The sequence below is a fragment of the Pleuronectes platessa genome, chromosome 13 (assembly GCF_947347685.1).
Source record: "Pleuronectes platessa chromosome 13, fPlePla1.1, whole genome shotgun sequence".
Lineage (NCBI taxonomy): Eukaryota > Metazoa > Chordata > Actinopteri > Pleuronectiformes > Pleuronectidae > Pleuronectes > Pleuronectes platessa.
Window position 1 is genome coordinate 15,847,416 of NC_070638.1, and position 20,602 is coordinate 15,868,017.

The window sequence follows — 20,602 nt, forward strand, 5'->3', positions numbered from 1 at the left end:
TTTAGGCAGAAGTAAGAGGCAGACTGGGATTTCTCCACATTGCACAGTTGGATCCTGCAGCTCTGTGCACATGTCGCTGCAGGGTCCCCACGTTGTAGCAAAGTGCTCGGATTGAGCCCAGACGTGGTGTCTGTGTGTGCGTGTCCTCTAATGACCTCACATCCTGTTTTCCCACTTCCTTCACAGCGGACCGGTTTGGGACGGTCCGAGCGCAGCGCAGCGTGGAGGGTCCGCGGAGTGCAGTGTAGGCGCGTTTCTCCACACACATGTCAGCTGAAGACATCCTAACTAACTTTTAACACAACCGGCTGACAATGCACCGTGTCACCGACTGACCGAGAAGAGGAGAAGCGTCGGTAGGTGGATTAAAAAGCGACGATTTGGGCTCTTTTCCTCGGTGTTTGTGGCTGTGTGGTGGTGGAGTGAACGCGCTCCATCTCTGCAACAGCAACGTGTTAAACTGCGATCCGAGTTTAGATCATGTGGGTGGAAGGAACCAACTGGAGCTGAAGGTTCACAGTCACTGTGTTTGCACATGGGTTCGTGGTGAAACACTAGAAACTGATCTTGTTTTTTTTTTCGGTTTTTCTCATTTAAAACACGTTGCAACTCGATCAACGGAACAGTGGGTTGTTCAGGGTCCGTAGGAAGAATCCACTGTCCAACACTTTGTTATAATGACTTGTGTTTGTATAACTGGAATTTGTTGATACATCTTATGTATCTTAATCTAGATGTATCACAGTAAACATAAACCACTGGTTCAGAGTGTACTTTCAGCTTCCAGCTGTTCCACTCTTAGATCTCTGTGAGCAAGTTCGCATCAGCCTTGCACATCTGGACACTCCAGTTGTATACATGCATAACAGGGCTGAACGAAATGGGCAAAAATATAAAAACTAAAATCTTCATATCAGTTCATATTGTTAATTGTCACAATAAAATTCACATAATGTCTTGATAAAATGTTGCACGTGAGTGGAGGTTGTGGTTTTAAACCTTTTATGAGCAAAGAAAGACAAACAAATCTAAAGGCGATCAGTTATGTGTTATACCTCCTCTGCTGCTTGATATATAAAACCTATCAATATAAATTGGACTTTTTTGTTATTTGTTGCTTTAAGGCTGTGGCTTGTGTTTTGTTTGTCTGGTCTGTTGGAAAATAAATCTTGCCCCAGGTCTTGTTCGGGGGATCGAACCTGGCTTCTCTTTATATTATCCCTGCAAGGAGCATTCACACAGGTTGATGCTGCCACCACCAGGGTTCACCTTAGAGATGGTTTTCATGGTGGCATGAGTTGTTTAATGCTCCAATTGGGTCATAGAGTCTGGTTATACCTTTAAATCAGTTTAATAAATGTAGTTTGACATGTGATCATGTATGTCATTGTCATAATAATATCAAGCAGGGCAGCACAAGTTAAGTATAATTAGTTGTTTGTGTTGAGAGGTCTGGTGAGAGAGACCGTAAACCATTAGTCAAACATTACTGTAGGTGTGACTGTGTTGAGAGTGTGTGCCTGGTGCAAAGGTTTCCATGTATCTTAGCTTGACACCACAACAACGTTTCACACCGATATACCCATTTATCATGAAGGGTTTCACGAAATGTTAGTCGATCAAATCGGGGTCATGCAGAGTGACAGGTTAGTGTGGAATGAGGTTCGACTTGTTCAAATCCTGAAGGTCAGTTGTGTCTTGATCCATTCGGTGACGCCACAGGAAAGTGCCAGTGACTGTTTCAAGAAGGAGTCCAACTCTGCAGCCCTGGACCTGGGAGGCTTTTCTCTGTCCTGAGTAAAGCTGAGCCCGACGGGATCAACACTTGGAGAACTCAAATTATACCAGGGCTTTAATTTTCCCCTCGGCTAATGGTGAGTCAATAATATCACGAGCTATGAAGGAGAAATGGGGCGAGGTTGTTACAGCGAGTCATTCATGCTTTTACTACCTCTCAGTTACATTGTTGTTACTCCCATTATGCAGGTGTAGAACCGTTTCCTCAGCTCCTCTTCTCACTGGAAAAAGAAACACCAGTGCTGGTCTCTCTTTGGCTTCCTGTCAAATTCGGGATTGATTTTAAGATTTTAAACCGTCTGGCAGTGACACCATCAAGTGTTGCCCCCTCATACTCCCTGACTGAGGTCGACCAAACTGTCCTAAGATCTATAAGCTCATCAGTCGAGGTGACCGGGCCTTTGCATTGGCATCTCCTAATCTCTGGATCAGTTTATCTTTTCATAACAGAACCTAAAAACATTGAAATCATTGCTAAACACCCACTTCCTCTCACTGGCTGTCCATTCGAGTTGAGTTTGAGTCCTTGATTTAATCTAATATTGTGCAAGATTTTATTTCTCAACTATTTACAGTGTTTAATGTTTTATTGCTTTTTGTAATTTCTGTTCACTCTCAGTATTGATTACATGTATTTTTCGCATTTTAAGCCTGTTCAGCACTTCGGTCAACTGTGGTTGTGTCAAATGTGCTATATAAATAATGTTTGACTGGTTTGTATGTCTGTGGTTTCATATTCAACTCAAACACATTCCACTTCTTCTTTTCTGATGAAAATAAACTTCAAAAATATAAATGTCAGCAAATAATTGACTTCTTTTCTTTGCCTGGGTGTTAATTTGCTTTAAAATCTTTAAAACTGAATCTTTTAATACTTTCTTAACTGCAATTTGTGTTGTCCTTGCTGACCAGAGTCATACACGTCTGTGATGAGAAGCCTTCAAACATCATTTGAATACATAGTGACTAAAAGGTTTTGTCCTTGTCTTTCTTTTGCAGTTGTTGCTCTTGTGACAGAATGAAGACGAGAGAGGTGAAGATTATAAACAAAGGTCTTGAGGATGAGATGGTAAATATATCACTTCCCATCTTAAAGCTGTAGTTTCACGAATCCAATTTATATATTGTGTTGAACAATTTATCTCCTCTGGGGTTTTTTTCCCCCTCCTAAAATAATCTTCAAATTAACAGTGGGATTTATGGTTTTAGTTTTTATGTTTGTGATCACGTGTTTGGTGATGTATCGTAATTTTTAAAGACTTAAGTCCTGTGTACAGTGTGGAATTAAAGAATATAGCATTCAAGTTTATTCCAAATCTTTTTACTACACATACTGAAATTACCCACAAGTCATTTGGAGAATTTAGAAATTTCACGGGTGATAACATGGACCTCAGATGGTTTTATGTTCCCGGGGGATATAGTTTGACATTTTAGGAAATATGAATATTTATTATGATGCTGAGTTTAATCTGCCCGCTGAAAATGAAGTTACAGACAGTTCCTTCATTGAAAGACAATAAAAATAAACCAGCAATTCTGGCAATGTTGGAAGGGAATACAATCCGTCTGCCAGCACCACAATCAACCGCCTGCCAGTTGATTCAACAGACGGTTATTGTCTGTCTACCCACATCTACCACAGAGCTCCATTGTCGTCCAACAATTAAAAGCCCATCACAGAGCGATTGGTTCTTCTTTCAGTGTGGAGTTTGCTTGTTCTCTCTGTGTCTGTGTGGATTTTCTCTGGGCGTGCAGATTAGATTGGAAACTCTAGATTGACCATAAGTGTGAATGTGAGTGTGAATGCTTGTTTGGGTCTGTATGTCGGCCCTGTGATACGCTGGCAACCTGTCCATGGTGTGCCCCGCCTCTTGCCCTATTGGGATTGGCACAGAAATAGATTTATGGGTGGATGGATCATTGAGCTTAAAAAATGAGGGCACTTCATTTTATTGTATATGCTGCCCTGCTGCTGTAAAAATTCAAATTAAAAGAGTCACTAACAAATGCACCATTTACTCATGTTCACTTAAATCTATTGAGGCAGAAACATTTACTGTGTATTACCAAATGTCTCGGCCTCCTCCCCCTCAGTCTCTTTACATCGGTGCTTCCCTGTGCAGGAGGTGTGGGGCTACCGGCCCTGTCTGTGGAAGACCATCCTGGTGGGCGTGGGTGTTGTCTGCTCCGGCGGTCTCCTCCTGCTGCTCCTCTATTGGCTGCCTGAGTGGGGCGTCAAGGGCACCTGCACACACACCTCGCTGAGGGACGCACACACGCTGCTGCTCAGGACCACGGTACTTGCTTTCTTTATTGTTTCTTTCTCACTCTTACCTACATACGTTGTTTCCACACGAGCAACATGCATGGACACACGCAGGCAGCTGCTGTCGAAACATTGGAATCAGATTTACTGACACTTGGTTGGCACACACACACTGTAAACAGCACACATGATGAACAGTAGTGTTCCGCCTCACAGCCGAGGAAGAGAGTCATTCTTTGTGTTGTTACCACAGGATGAGTTCAGACAGTGGTTTCGAGCCAAAGCGCATGTGATGCTGGCTCCGTGGAAGAAACCCTTCGACAGCTTGGATTTGTCCGCGACGGCTCAGCTGCCGAACGGAGACCACAGCGAGGAGCATTATGGGAAATTGGCTCAAGGGCAGCCTGCTCAGGTACTTCAGAGGAAACTGTTTGCCTCTCCTTCACGCTACATGCATCTAATCAATAGAGATGAGGTTAATTTATTAGTCTAGATCTGTGATTGGCTGATTTGAAATGTAAAGTTGTTACACCGTCGATATCTGACCTCCTCCTCCTCCCCTTTAGATCCACCACTTCACCCACCACAGCACTAAATACTACTGGGATGATGAGACGCAGAACTTTGAGACCTATAAGTAAGAGTCCTGTCGTTTTCTGCTTCCTCTGCTCTTGACACCATCATTTATTATAACCTTTATTTCCTTTAATGTGACCAAAAACAAATCTCCATAGTGAAACACAACCCCAGTCGACATGAATGTGTGTGTGACTTTTCTAGAGGCTTGGAAGATGTGAATGTGAGCTGTGCAGGAATCCACTCTGAACACAGCTCTGGACTCTGTACAACCCTGCAGGAGCACAGGTTCAACACAAACACACACACACTTTCCCACTCACCATGTTTTCCTTATTTAGTTATTTATGGTACATTTATATACTTATTGCCCTCAATTAACTGTGGGGAAAATGTCCTTCTCAACAGGAGGTTGTTTTTCGGGGAGAATGAGATCGCAGTGAGAGTGCCCTCTCTGTTCAAGCTCCTCATTAAGGAGGTGAGTTCTGATTTCAGGTTTCATTTATTGAATTTCTACACGCCAGGAAAACAAACAACTGCATATCAAGTTTTTATCTGTGAGTCCTGAAACGCGTCAAAGCCAACAGAGCTCCTCATTATCAACAAAACATTTAATCAAACACAAATACCTGACAACAACAACTCCAACTACTACTACTTATAATGATAATATTAATGAGTATCATTTTGAATCAAAAACATTGTACCAAAAGTAATAAACTAATAATAAGACATTAATAACACAAGGAAAAAATAATAATTAAATAGTCAATTTTTTTCTGACCTTATCAAGCCCAACACTTATTCTGTGTGTCCAACTATAAATAATATGATAGTTCTCTTTTTTTTTAAACGTACAGTTTGTGTTTCTCTTCCTACATCAGGTCCTGAATCCGTTCTACATCTTCCAGCTCTTCAGTGTGATTCTGTGGAGCGCAGAGGACTACTACTATTACGCCACGGCCATCGTTTTCATGTCCGTCATCTCAATAGCTACCTCGCTGTATACCATTAAAAAGGTGAGTTGTGCCTGATTGTAGGAAACTGTGACAGGAGCTCACAAATCTGAGAGAAATGGCAGTTCCAGTCAAATTCTCTTAAGACCAATATTTTTTCAGGGACGGCCTGTATTCTGCACCAGTTGTGTGTGTGTCTGTGTATTTCTCATTTGTTGAATCAGTGTGTCTCTCATTTCAGCAATATGTGATGCTGCATGACATGGTGGCGGCTCACAGTGTGGTGCGTGCTTCAGTGTGTAAAGGAAATAAAGGTGAACGCTCCTCACTGAATGTCACACAGAGCTGTATGTGAGGCCATGTCACTGTTAATGATTGACATTCTAAAATGAGATGATGTGTTAATCGTGTTACTAAGAAGTCCCCATTATTAGTCTTTTGAATCATTCGTAATGCATGAGTCACATTAGTTATTATCCTCTTAATTCCTGACACAGTGTGCAGAGTGCATTGCACCATTCCCACTGCTCTCCTTCTCATTGTTTTACCCAGAAATTGCAGAAGCCATGTCGACAGAGCTCGTTCCCGGTGATGTCGTCATTATTCCGGCCAACGGGATGATCATGCCCTGCGACGCCGTGCTCATCCACGGAACCTGCATTGTAAATGAGAGCATGCTCACAGGTTGTATTTCTATTCGGCTGCTACGCCCTCATTATTCATAAATACTCTTAAGATAGGATAAGATAATTCTTTATTTGTCCCACAACGGGAAAAACGCGATCTGCCGCAGGTATGGTTTCAGGGAGATCCGTTTATTAGTTTTTGCATAATCCTGCAAGTAAACAAACGATAGGACAGCAGCAAAAACATTATCTCCTTAGCGAAGGGTTAGGGTTAGCAGAAATGTTTCTGTTTGAGAAGAAGGTTTCCTCGGTTGTGTGTTGTCTATAGGGGAGAGCGTCCCAGTTACGAAGACCAGTCTGCCCAGTTCAGGTGAGGATGCAGCCGTGAGCTACAACATGGAGGAGCACAAGAGACACACCCTGTTCTGTGGCACCCACGTCATCCAGACCCGCTTCTACACTGGTGAACTGGTGAAGGCTGTGGTGGTCCGAACAGGTGAGATGGTGGGAAACACAACAGGAACTAGAATGGCTCAGTAGAGCACATACCTCCACCAAGGCCCGACAGTTCCCCTTGAATTAAAAACCCATTATGTTTCTCAGATACAGGTTTCTAACTCTATTTGTCACAATACAGCAGCTGAAAAACATGCCTGCTCCACCATTAGGTCCAGATTGTTATTAGAATCTGCACCAAAATGGCCACACTCATAAATATCAGTCCCATAAACAAGCCGGATTAAAAAAAATAACGATCCACAAATTATACTTTGAGAAATCAACGAAACTGATGAAAAAGCACCATCTCTCAATGTTAAAGAAACAAATCCTGGCTCCGCCCCCTGATCCAGATCCGCACCAGAATGTAATGGGGTTATAAATGTTCTTAGGTCATTTCCCGCCCTTCCACAAAATTTAATGGAAATCCGTTTTTGCATAATTGGGCAAAATAACAAACAAACAAAGATGAAAATGTGTTCCCGCAGGCTTCAGCACAGAGAAAGGCCAACTGGTGCGCTCCATCCTCTACCCCAAACCCACAGACTTCAAGCTGTACCGAGACGCCTACCTGTTCCTGCTGTGTCTGGTGGGGGTGGCAGGGATCGGCTTCATCTACACCATTGTCCTCAGTGTAATGAACCAGGTAAAACTGCTCCTACAGACGACATGGGAGTCTGTAAATGTCACTGCAGGTCAGTTGGTGACGGTTGTTTCTGGATCCAGGTTCCTGCTAAAACCATCATCATTGAATCTCTGGACATCATCACCATCACGGTGCCCCCGGCCCTGCCAGCAGCGATGACGGCCGGTATCGTGTACGCACAGCGGCGTCTGAAACGCGTCGGCATCTTCTGCATCAGCCCCCAGAGGATCAACATGTGCGGTCAACTCAACCTGGTTTGCTTCGACAAGGTAGTTTACGACATAGTTGTCTTTTTTGTTTCCTGCACTCGTCATGTGTCCCAGGAGTCTGGGAGCTTGACTTGACTCGGACTGAATGGAGTCTTCGCTCAGAATGCAGAAAATTGAGTTATGAAGCGTTCAGACCCACTTCCAGTTCAAGCACAAGTTCCTGTTTGATAATGACTTAATGGTTTTGTGTTAAAACCAGGCTGTGAAATGTTGTCTGGAGGCTGTGCTGCAGTTCTATGAGGCCACAACGTCAAGCACCACACATTTAAAATATGTCAAAGCCATAGTATTGATTACATTTAGTAGATACAAATATATATCTATTATGGAAAAGTAGAAACAATTTATAAAACAATTTAATTATTTCAATGATATTTTGAGCAAAATACAAAAAAACTAAATATGGTTAAAGTCTCTGCTGGTTTCTTCTATGGTAATAAACTGGACATTTATATTTTGTCACATAAAAAAAAGCCATTTAAATTGTTTTACCTTTTAAGTGCGTGCGTGCTTGCGTGTGTCTACATTGAGTTGTTAATCAAAAGTCAGACCAAATGCCTGTCACTCTCAGAAAAGTGACCTGTTTGGCCTGTTGTCGTGTTCTGAGGTGTTATCACCGTAACACATGGGTTCGTTGCTTCCTCAGCATTGTTTTAGATCCCTGTTTGTTTCTCCTTCAGACTGGTACTTTGACGGAGGATGGTTTGGACCTGTGGGGTATCCAGAGAGCTGAAGCTGGCAGGTACAGGAAGAGCTGCTCACTGTGGTGTTCGTGGTCCAATGCAAACACTTCAACATCAGAATAACTGTCAAACTGAGAAGAATCAACCATCTGGAGAGATATGATCACAGCAGCTGGAGCAGATGTTGTAGAACTGAGGAAATGTATTTTTGTATTCTGGCTAATGCCAAAGTAGATGCTTTTGCTTTTCTTTTTCATTCCTCAGAACCTATGGTTGACTATTTTAATTTGAAAATGTTTATTTTGAGATATCTTTCCCAAATGTCAGAGATTTCAGCCTTATATTTATAAAGTATAAAAATCCCTTAGTTTTAGGCAAATGTGCAAAGTTTTTATAAATTAAGGTTTATAGAGTAATGTCAAATGTAAAAGAGATATATACATGCAAAGAAGTATAGAATAAAGTTATTTAATAAATATAACAAGACGAAGAGAAGCAGTTGCAAAGAGCATACAATAGCAGTAAAGTGACTGATGTAGACATAAATATGATAAATAATATGAATACTGCAAATTAGAGTCAATGTGTTGATATTGTCCTACACCAAAGAATATTTTCTCCTGTTTTCATAAGACGTCATTAGTATTATTACATGAACAAGGTTATAACAGGGTTGTATTTGTGGGGAGTCGTCTCCTGTCGTCGTCACAAACAACCAAACTGCTGAGTCCGATCCTCCCTCTCTGTTGCAGCTTCTCTCCTCCAGAGTCCGAAGCAGCTGAGCAGAGTCTGGTGAGCTCAGCGTTCGTGGCGGGCATGGCCTCCTGCCACTCACTGACCAAGATAGAGGGCGAACTCTCCGGAGACCCTCTGGACCTCAAGATGTTCAGCGCCACAGGCTGGGTAAATAACATTTATCAGCCCTGACTCCCAGCATGCTTAGTCACAGGCACCGCAACCAGCATGGATACCAGTGTGTACATGAATTATGCAGCGCCACGCTCACTGCCTTGGCAGAGCAAGTTCACTAAAACGGTGCCGTCATCCATGGCACTAACCCACTAAAGTCTGGCCCCATGGATACTCTGAAAATTCCTCTTTCATTTCAAGAGCAACGTGGGAGTGAGAGTGATAATCTCAAGACATTAAGTTATGGTGGTGTTATGTTATTTTTGTTAAGATCCTGGAGGAGCCCATAGAGGAGGAGACGGCGCTCCACAACCCCCTAATGCCCACAGTGGTGCGACCTCCGAAGCACGTCGTCCCTGAAGCCAATCAGAACAATCCACTGGCTCAAAACATGGTACAGAGGCTCGCCATGTGTTTACTTTGTGATCAGTTTATTTGTTTATGGCTGTAGAGAACTTCTTTATATTTATATTTAGGTTTATTTAGGTTCCTGTCTAATTTTTATATTCATTCATTTACTTATGTTTCTTTTCCCAGGAGCTTTCTCAAATATCAGTAAGTTATTCTTTCTTTAAATTATTATAGCAAAGAGTTTTATATTGTAGAAAATATATTTATTTACATTCGTTATTTGTGCACAGATGTGAGAGTGCTCAAAACTATTACATTTAATTAAATTTTCTTGCAGAAATTATTTGTAAGAAGACTTCTTTTTACTTTAACTTGCTGTTTTCCTGCAAACCTTCCATTTCCCACGTCTACTTCAGTTTTCTATATTTATCAGAATGACAGCAAACATCCAGGAATGTCCTGTCTAGAAACAAGTCATCGTGTGAGCCTGTAAATGAGGCTGGAAAACCAGATGAATTATTAATATCAGGCCGAGTCTCTGAGGCTGCTGTGCCTTATATTGTCATTGCATTGTGTTATGATTTGTTGAGTATACTGTTTGTGGAAAAAGGAACGTTTTTAATGTCATTTCGATAATGGATTTATCTCTTTGTGTTGTTGTGGGTGCATCAATGGAATATTTAGCATTTTGAGTCTGATATTGTGATTTTTTTGCACTTCAGTCCTTTGAGATCGGTATCGTGCGTCAGTTCCCCTTCTCGTCGGCTCTGCAGAGGATGAGCGTCGTGGTCCGGAGGTTAGGGGAGAAGCACATGGATGCCTACTTGAAAGGAGCGCCGGAGATTGTGGCGAGCCTCTGCAAACAGCACACAGGTCTGACACTTAACCTGCACCCTCTAGCTTGGGGGTGGATACGTCTCCTCGATTAAGATTCACAAAGCAGTTGACAGTAGCTAAAGTCTCCCTGCTCCATGTTTAACAGAAAGAAACAGACTGACATGGCTCTGTCTTTCCCCTCAGTCCCACAGAGTTTCACAGAGACTCTGGAGAGCTACACCAGGCAGGGCTTCAGGGTTATTGCCCTGGCACACCGACAGCTGGAGTCCAAACTCTCCTGGCACAAAGTCCAGAGCCTCAGCAGGTACGTCTCCATTCACAGATAACACCGTCCACAGTACATGCAGCTATTGACAGGGAAGTTCCTCCAACATGACACCCTAAAACGCTGCTAAAATAAAATCTTTTTTGGTTGGAAGATGGTCCTGATGTTTAATTTGATACATTTTCACTGATAACTGAACAAACATCAGGTGAAATTACATAATATTATATATATATATATATAGTTTGGTAAAACATGAGGAAATATCAGAATTTGGTGTCAAGAATCTCTGACTCACAACAACATGTGTCCATAGAAAAGACATTGAAAACACATAATACAGTGCAGCTACAATATGTGTTGCAACAGGACCATGAGGTTTCCTTGCCTCTCCTACAAGCTAACATCGCGGCTTGTTTCCAGGCAGCATATTTCTGGATGTTTGCTGTCAGTCTGATAAATATAGAAAATCATTAACATGGATAAGGAAGGTTAGCTGGAAGGCAGCAAGTTAAAATCAGATAATAACAACTCCTCAGCTAGTGTGAAGTGAGCAACACAGATTTATTATCTCCCATAACAAATTGAATCCTCTATTGTCTGTCACCGTCACTGATCCCTTAAATATGGATCAATAAAGTGACTTAAATCATGACTTGTGCAGCGCCGATGATAAATGAATGGTGTTTAAATGATGGTTTGTTATTTCTCAGGGTCCTGATAGAGACCAACATGGAGTTCCTTGGTTTGATCATCATGCAGAACAAAATAAAGCAGGAGACCGCCGGGGTTTTACGTGAATTACGACAAGCCCACATCCGCACCTTGATGGTCACAGGTAACCCAGCTCAGTGAACGTGTTGACTTATCTGGGGCTGAAATCGTGCGCATCCATGTCACATCCCTTCTCTCTCCGGTCTAACCTGTAAGGTGACAACATGCTGACGGCCATATCGGTGGCTCGAGACTGTGGGATGGTCCGTGCACATGAGCAGGTCGTTATAGCAGATGCTGTGCCCCCTAAAGATTTCAATCCTGCCACTATCATGTGGCACTACACTGAAAACCCCGCTCAGCCCACCAAGGACAATCAGGTACGACTTGAAGCTGCTTCCAGAAATGCGCTGAACTCTGCAAATTTCCCTGAACTTTTCCTGCCATCCTGTAAAATATCTGAGTGAGCCCATGTGAGAATTAAACAGGAAAATGTCTGATGCCTTTTAGAAACAGATATGAAACTGGAAGAATACAAATATCTAAGGATGATAAACCAACATGTAGACCACACAAATGAAGACATAACTTGGAAAGAAAATGAGATTCAAGAACTTATGGGGATGAGGGCAGACGGTGGTATTGATATTCTGGGACAGTCGTACTAAATACTGGGAGTGATAGTCTTCACTGACTCCTTCTCTGGTGTCCCTGAGTCTGGTCAAAATAATGATCTCTGCTCTAGTTTTTTTTTTAAACGTGTCAGACCTGCATGTTCAGTCGTCTGTTTGCACTCATGTGCTCAAATGTTTGAACAAACTAAAGCAAAGAAACACACAGTTCAGCTTTTGAGGAAACCACTCGAAAATGCTTGGTGTGAACGTCTCTTTGTGCTGTTGGTACATGTATATACTTATATTTTAGTCAATAGCCTTGTTTGCATGAGTTAGTCAGAAACAAGCATGAGAGGGGGGCTGTGAAGATGTTTGTCAGAGGCCCTACAGTGTTATTTGTCATGCAGATAGTACAGCTCAGCAGTTTTCTGCTCTGGTCTCCTGACTCACCCTCTCCTCTCTAGTCTGTGGAGATAAATCTGGAGGAAAGGGCGTATGACAAGCGACAGCCTCCGCAGGAACAAAGCTATCACTTCGCTGTGAGCGGCAAAGCCTTCGCTGTTATCACCGAGCACTTCCCCCAACTCGTCCAAAAGGTACAAGCATGGCAATGGACAAATAAATATCTGCACGTTCACATTACTATTAGGTGCACATCATTTTTAAAGCCACGTGGCGTTTCCTTTTTGACATTGCTGTAATTCCTTGTCTCCCCACATGGGGGCGCTGCAGCTCGCCCTAAGAGCCACAGTGTTTGCCCGAATGGCTCCGGACCAGAAGACGCAGCTTGTGGAAATCCTGCAGAGCATCGAGTGAGTCCTCCATTAATTTCGTGGCTTCAATTTTCATCTGTTAATGAGCTTCCTCATGTGATGTTATGGCATCTTCATCATATGTGGCAATAGTTAACCCCCCCCCCCGACACTCTGTTTACCTTCCAGCTACACTGTTGGGATGTGTGGTGATGGTGCTAATGACTGTGGAGTAAGTACGGATTAGTTTTTACGAATATGCATAAACTTTCTACATCATTAGTCTGAGTTCTTTTACTGATGCTTTCATTGGTGTATTCACTTCCATCAACTGTGAACCAGTATCTGATTGGATCCCGTGAAAGTAGCTGTTACACTTAAATACCTGTGATTCAATCTGTCAAGACCAAATAATATCAAAGTTGCAGTCTTTAGTTAGAGCAGAGAAGTAGTAATGTACTTTATTATCAACAATATACAACAGTGTAATGCTGAACAACGTGTTTTAAATGTACCACAGCTTTTTCTTCTTTATGCCGTTAAATAAAAGACTCGTTCACAAACAGAATAGAAAATAATTTATTTTATTGTCGCTGCACAGAGTACAACATCATGAAATAGCAGTACTGTAGGTGCATTGTCAAAAACCTGAAAACAGTTAAAGAATAAGAAATGAACAAAGATATAAACATATAGATATAATATGTTTAAACAATATATATTAATAATAATAATAATAACAATAATAATAACTATATTTGTATAGAAATTGCGTGCTTCACGCAAAGGTCCATAGCAAAACGAAGAATCGATTGTAATAAAGGATATTCTGTTTAATTTAATAGCCAAATCATAGCATGTTAAGGCCGAGACCCTCAGTGTTTATCTTTTATCACTGCAAACCAGTAAAAAATAGAGTGAAAAGGAAATAATAACAGTAGAAAAATATCTGAACCTGGACTAGTAGATTTTCTCTAATGTGTTCCCTCTCTTTCTCTCTCTCAGGCTCTGAAGAGAGCTCACAGTGGGATTTCTCTGTCTGAGCTGGAGGCGTCTGTGGCTTCACCGTTCACCTCCACCACCCCGAACATCTCCTGTGTCCCCAACCTCATCAGGTATTCACTCACTGATCAGATTCCTGAATTTCATTCTTCACTTAAATTTAGTGTTCAAAGAATTTAAAAAACAAAACAAATACAAACCAAGGTTCACAGCTACACTCGTTTACAATCAATTAATTTGACAAAAACTAACAGGAAATCTTGTTATTCTAGTGGAATAAATTTCACGACTTCACTTTTGCTTTTGTTTTTTGCTGCCCACTTTGTGAACTGACCCTTTAAAACTTTTCTGAGCAGCAAAACATGGAATATTGTTATATATTTGTATCTAATGCTGAATGTCTCTTCTATTCTTCCCATCCACAGGGAGGGTAGAGCTGCCCTCATTACGTCATTCTGTGTTTTCAAGTTCATGGCTCTCTACAGCATCATCCAGTACCTCAGTGTCACCCTGCTCTACTCTGTAAATACCATGCTCTTTGTGATAGAAACACTTTGCTCCACATTTCAGTCACATTCAAGGAAACAGTGTAAAAACAAACCAAAATATGATATTGACGCTACTAGTTGTATTGGCCTTTGCGACAATTGTGTTACAAACCCTGATATATCTCCCACATGAGATGTGAGGAGCAAGTAGAAGCAAGTTCTGCAAAGTGTCTGTGTGTGTGTGTGTGTGTGTGTGTGTGTGTGTGTGTGTGTGTGTGTGTGTGTGTGTGTGTGTGTGTGTGTGTGTGTGTGTGTGTGTGTGCCTGTGCGTGTGTGTGCGTGTGTGTGAGTGAGCATGGGGAGGGGAAGGGAGGGGCTTGTATCAATGGTCAAACTAAGCCAGAGGCCCCAGAGTTTTATGTGATTTTGTTTCTGTGTGATCATTAACTTATCTTCGACATTTTCTGATATTATAGATCCTCAGCAACTTAGGAGACTTTCAGTTCCTCTTCATTGACATCGCCATCATTCTCATCATCGCCTTTACAAGTGAGTGACGTGAGGAAAGGCCCAGAGAAACACTTTTGATCCATGTTTATACTTTGGGGATCAGACAAAAGCCTCCAGATATGGTTACATCCACTTCTTGTTTTCTGTCTTCAGTGAGTCTGAACCCTGCGTGGAAGGAGCTGGTGTGGCGTCGCCCTCCGTCCAGTTTGATTTCCGGCCCACTACTCTGCTCCGTTCTGACCCAGATCCTCACCTGCCTGTTCTTCCAAGTCCTGGTATTTCTCTTAGTGCGGCAGCAGAGGTGGTACGAGACATGGACCCCTCAGTCAGAGTGAGTGACACGTCTGAAATGAACAACTGCCCGATGACAAATGAGTCAATCACTGCAGACATATTAATTGCACACTAACCTTATACCGTATATTTCATCCTGGTCCCTAACCTTTGGTCTGCTGAGAACATCTGCTGATTTAAAACAAATTGTAATTGTCACCAGGAAGTGAAAGCAATCAAAATACAGGGTAAAAACACAGAATCACTTGTAAAAATCATTTTTTTACAACTCTGAATTTCCTCCTGCCTTGTATTATTCTTACAGTATCTGATTTTAGATAAAGATTGAATATAAATATAGAATTGAATCAGTGAATCCAACTTTAACTAAATATTACATTTTTCAACAATATCAGCTGATTATCAGAACAAAAGAAACAACAAAACTGATTTTTTTAAAACCTGAATACATTGACATTGTAGAGTTTAAGGTTTATGGTTGGTCTGAACTGTACATTACATTTCCCCTCTGTCTCGCCCTGCAGCGCCTGTAATGTTTCCAGCTACAGTCTCACTCAGAGCTCGAACGTATCAAGTCCTCACGACCACAAAAACATCAAGAACTACGAGAACACCACCCTCTTCTACATCTCCTCCTTCCAGTACTTGTGTGTGGCCATCATCTTCTCCAAGGGAAAACCATTCAGACAGCCCAGCTACAAGAACTGTAAGACTCATTCAGCTCAGCTCAGGAGAACATCAGCCTGTAGCCTGTGTTTCAAAAATACTATATAGCTGATCTTTTCATTTCAGCCTCACATTAATATCAAATTCAGAACTTTGAAAAGAATGTGTAAGAAACTATTCGAAAGAAAGAATCACATGGACTTTAAAGAAGTTTGTGAAAGAGGAAATGTTTGAATGTTTGATTGTGGTTGATTGTAACCAGGTTTCATAGTTTCACAATGAGATTGGTTCAAATTTTTGGATTCATAAGTAGTCAAACTCCAGCGAGCACAGGTTCTCCTTGCTGCTTATTTCCAACCCAAATTGGATTTTTTATTGAAAAGATTATAAGTGTTTTCATTATTGTCACAATTTTATGACTTGATTCCCACTGTGTCATGATTTTTTTTCATGGATCTACCGTATGGTCTGAATCTGCGCGGAACTTTAATGTTTTCTTTTTTGAGACATGTTCCGTCTTTCCACCAAGTGAAATGAGCTCCATAGTTTTTGCAACAAATATAAACATGATCCGTGCAAGTCAGGGAGACACACATGAATTCATGATGCTTCCTCATCCTCTTCATGAATATTCCCAAAAAGGCTCTTCCCTGATCTCTGGGACATTCTTTTCTTTTTGGAGAGGAATTATAACACATATTTAAAGATAGAAAAGTAAATGTGATTCCTGTAGACTTTGTCAATTAACTTTCCTAAATCCCTCAATTCTCTGTCTAAATCCAGTGTTTTATACTTAAATATGAGTCTAACAAACATTTCTGGCTCTAGTCCAGTCTTGCGTACATATGTTTGATGGTCCTGAAAGCTGAAATTACCGTAAACACAATGTTGTTTGCCTAAACCTCTGCATGTTTATTCCACCAGGGCCGTTCATGCTTTCCTGCATAGGTCTGTACACTTTCCTCCTCTTCATCATGCTGTATCCTGTCCCTGCTATCGACAGCTTCCTGGAGGTAAAACCTGTGTTTTTCCCTTTTTTTCTTCTGAGTGCTGCATGAAGTTGAATACGTTGTGTTCTCATCGTGCTGCTCTGCCTCCCCTCAGATCGTGTGTGTTCCCCACGACTGGCGCGTTACACTGGTGGTTATTGTTGTCGTGAATGCGGCCGTGTCTTTCATGCTGGAGGTACACGTTCTGCGACACCACACCCCACAACCTCTCTGTGACTGATCTCCTGTTTTGAATTAGAAAAACTGTGATTTGCATGCATTGATTTCTTTCTTCCCCTGAGTGAATTAGTACATTTCTGCCGTATGAATGAAATCAATGAATCTTTTTCGAGTTGTTTCGGTCTTTGTGCATCTCTGTGGCTGTAACCAAACTCTTCAATCCTCCCTCTCATGTTTGTTGGGCTGAGTCTTAAGTTCCCCCTGAAATCTCCCATAGATTTTGATCCTTGACATCGTCCTGTGGAGGCTAGTTTTCAGAGGCAATCAGGGGGTAACTCGCCCCTCAGCGTCCCCCGCTACTGCCAAACCTCAGGTCGGGAAGCTTTTCACTACACGTTCTTCTGTTTTGCCTGGTTTCACTGGGTGGATGGTGATGTATTCTCATCTCTCTTAGCTCTGATCCTGCTGCTTTTCTTGCATATTCGCTGCAGGTGATCGGTTTCACATCCGAATCTGTCAAAAATACATGCCATCACAAAAGGGACTCTGTAGATTATCTATAAGCATGTATGTTATTACACATCACTCATCCATCCAGTGGAATCAACATACAAATACCCGCTCACAAACTTGTTTTCCCTCTAATTTCCTCACTGCACATATTCTCAGGAGGCCAACAGCCGCTGGGGCTCGTCCTTCCTCTCTTGGCTGTTCTGTCGGAGAAACAAACCTCCCAGGGTGCGCTACATGAACGTGGCCCTGGAGCTGCAGGACAACCCCGACTGGCCCCCCGGTCCCTCCACTGTCACGTACGCTAGTGATGCTCAGTCCAGCAACTCAGCCGCCCTCTGACGCCAACGGGACCAACAGGCAAACTGCGGCAAGTCCCGAACCAGTTGATGGAGCTCAGAGGTGTGACGGATGGTCAGATGATTTTATTTTGGATGTGGACCCTGTCGGATGCCAACGAAGAAGCCTTCATAAAGAAGAGGCCTCCTACTGTACCAACTAACTGACACTGTGAGCTGCTCTTATAAAATATTTTCTTTAATTGTGCCTCGTCAACAAAAATTCTAAATGGACAAACTCGCTGCACTAGGATTTTAGCCGTACTGTCATGTCTCGCTGCTGAAACTGAAGCCAGAGGCCTGTCAGAGGAATAGATCAGTGTTTTCACACTGTGCATTTATCAGCTTTCTTGCTGCGAGGCTGGAACAACGTGGTCGTGTGTTTCAGATTCTTCTGATCCTATGTGAATTCATTTTTAGTGTTCAGGTATGACAGTTTTTGATCTTTTTACTATACATGAGGTATTTCTACAGAATGATATGTACCATTCCTTCAATTTCTTATTGTCCTCTACTTCCAATGACATACAACACGCAAATACTACACTGGACAGTGAGTGTCATATGAGCCTTTCCATTGTTTTACACAGTTTTCATTAGCTGATCCTGTATCTGAACCAAGTGGACCAAGGCACATTTTCATCAGATATTTTTAGTTTAACATCAGATTAATTCATCATGAGATACAAAAGAAAATGTCTTCCACTAACAGCTGCTGCTAAAATATAAAAGCTGTGAAGCAATATGAGGTCACATGGATTCAAAGAAACACGAGGACTTATATCTGTTTCCAGTTTCATGAATAAGACTTGTAGTGAATTATTTCTCTGACAGAAAACATTCCACTGCTGCGTTTTCTTTCTTAGAGTCGCTTCAGTTGAAATTCTTCCTGTGGAAGAGAGTAAGAAGATGATTGTGTCCCTATTGAGTACTTTACTGCCTGTGTGTGTGTGTGTGTGTGTGTGTGTGTGTGTGTGTGTGTGTGTGTGTGTGTGTGTGTGTGTGTGTGTGTGTGTGTGTGTGTGTGTGTGTGTGTGTGTGTGTGTGTGTGTGTGTGTGTGTGTGTGTGAGTGTGATTGAGTGAGAAAGAGTGAGAAAGACAACAGTGTGCCAGTAAATATTAGCATCAAAACATACCATTTCAGTATCCCTCAGATACATCATGAAATGTTCTTTTACTCAATAAATGAATATGATGTTAATTACAACATTTAACATGATTGAGGACCTGAACAGAGGTGATAATGATTGAATTGATTAATGAATTAATCCCAATTAATCTTCAAGACACTTGCTGCTGTGATCATTTTCTAACAGTTGATTTTAACACGTCAATTTCATGTAATATTTTTACTGTTTACAGCTGTTGAACACATATTTCTTTCTAGTTTTTAAGTGTAAAAAAATGAAATAAATGTGAAAATCTAAATATTAATCACCAAAATGTCAAGACTATTACTGTAATAAAGAGCAATTATATATTCTGTGTTTTGGAAAAATCGTAATAAACTTATTTTCACATTTGTTTCAATGTCACAAACATATTTCAGTGCGTCAACAAATATCACGAGGGTTTGCTCTGCAGAACTCTCATTACTTTTCCCAATATATCTGAATATGAAGCCACTCTTGCGTGCGTCGTGGGGGGCTGACCCTGGTCACACTTTTTCAGCCAAGACTTACTGATCAATTATGGGCTTTCCCAGCCTCCTCGCTGCCTGGCATATGGGCGCTTGAAGGCGCGAGAGTGGAGGAGAAAGAGGGGTATCATTTCATGTGGAGATCAGGGCCTATAAGCAGTGAATGGGTGGATTTAGGGGGGGACTGAATAAGGGACGGGGGTCCTCACTTGTACCAAAAAGAAAAGAATGTCCCACAGATCAGGGAAGAGCCTTTTTGGGAATATTCATGATGAGGATGAGGAGGCATCATGAATTCATGTGTGTCTCCCTGACTTGCACGGATCATCTTTTCTGTCAACACCGATGTGTGCAGAGCCGCGATGTCTTGCTTTCGCCCGGTGTTTGCTGTGCAGCTCTGTGGATAGTGTTGCCTCTCCACAAAGCAATATGGGTTTTTGTGTACTCTCTGCTGTATTCTCTTTGTATCAGTAGAGCAGCAGATGGAGAGTGGTGGAAAGACATAAAGACGCTAAAACACACAGCCTTTCTTCCTCACAGCTAGATACTCGCTGGAAAAGATTTTCTCAAGCTTGCACTCAGACGTGTGCTGGTTCAAACATTTTGGACTTCATCTCCTTTCTCTTTTACCCATACGTTTCTTTGTCTGAGTCGTGTACTTTCAAGATTTGGGCCTGTGCACACAGTCTTTGTCTGCTGTTTCTTTGCTTACAACGGATCCCACAGAGCGATCAGACCCGCTCGGAATATTTTGAAAAGTAACTGCCACTGTAGCACAGTTTTCTCTGCGCTGAAAGTTTGTCGTAAAGAATCCAGGCACTTTCCCGATGTGTCTGTTCTCACCATGCGCACACATGCATTCACTTATTCTTTACAAAGTCCACATGCAGACACCAGTCGGCTGCGTCTTCTCTAATTGTGGCTGGACACTCATAAGGCCCTGGTCGTGATTAATAGTCAGGACACAAGGCCAACCTGATGCTCACTTACGGTAGGCCTCATTTTACAGATGACACAAAGGCACCCACGTCTGGTAAAAGGTCTGTGACCCACCAGACGGACACAAAGCCCCTCTCCTCCCTCCTGTCCCCTAAGTATGGGCTTCTTCCCTGGGCCTTCATGGCGTTCCTTGTCCCCCTTCCTTTATCAGTCCTCGCAGGCCTGAATGGGCTCTGTGGTTGGTCAATAAATTCAGTGATTCAGGGGGTGGACAGTTGCAGCCG

General features: G+C 42.1%; 1 protein-coding gene across 6 annotated transcripts; it reads left to right on the forward strand.

Moving 5' to 3' along the window:
* The first annotated feature begins 160 nt into the window (after positions 1-160).
* LOC128454791 (polyamine-transporting ATPase 13A3) lies at positions 161-19,265 on the forward strand. Of its 6 annotated transcripts, none has more exons than XM_053438331.1 (34): positions 161-356; positions 1,723-1,874; positions 2,797-2,866; positions 3,924-4,097; positions 4,320-4,478; positions 4,633-4,703; positions 4,847-4,930; positions 5,051-5,120; positions 5,527-5,661; positions 5,840-5,912; positions 6,151-6,282; positions 6,553-6,720; positions 7,211-7,368; positions 7,449-7,637; positions 8,318-8,379; positions 9,073-9,223; positions 9,501-9,623; positions 9,767-9,784; positions 10,303-10,453; positions 10,601-10,721; positions 11,396-11,520; positions 11,613-11,776; positions 12,475-12,606; positions 12,743-12,822; positions 12,952-12,994; positions 13,768-13,877; positions 14,190-14,286; positions 14,729-14,801; positions 14,916-15,093; positions 15,581-15,762; positions 16,647-16,735; positions 16,827-16,907; positions 17,169-17,264; positions 17,561-19,265. In XM_053438331.1, the coding sequence occupies exons 3-34, from the start codon at positions 2,816-2,818 to the stop codon at positions 17,741-17,743; spliced, it is 3,723 nt and encodes a 1,240-aa protein (XP_053294306.1). In that variant the 5' UTR covers positions 161-356; positions 1,723-1,874; positions 2,797-2,815; the 3' UTR covers positions 17,744-19,265. The 6 variants fall into 6 exon arrangements, with proteins under 6 accessions (XP_053294306.1, XP_053294310.1, XP_053294307.1 ...); XM_053438332.1 differs by lacking the exon at positions 161-356 and adding an exon at positions 1,987-2,186 and having other exon boundaries at positions 365-1,874; XM_053438334.1 differs by lacking the exon at positions 161-356 and adding an exon at positions 365-1,646.
* Positions 19,266-20,602: the final 1,337 nt, after the last annotated feature.

Coding starts and splice junctions, on each gene's coding strand:
- LOC128454791 (XM_053438331.1), top strand. CDS start 2,816: ATGAAGACGAGAGAGGTGAAGATTATAAACAAAGGTCTTGAGGATGAG. Junction 2,867..3,923: donor AAGGTCTTGAGGATGAGATG/GTAAATATATCA, acceptor TTCCCTGTGCAG/GAGGTGTGGGGCTACCGGCC. Junction 13,878..14,189: donor TGTGTCCCCAACCTCATCAG/GTATTCACTCAC, acceptor TCCCATCCACAG/GGAGGGTAGAGCTGCCCTCA.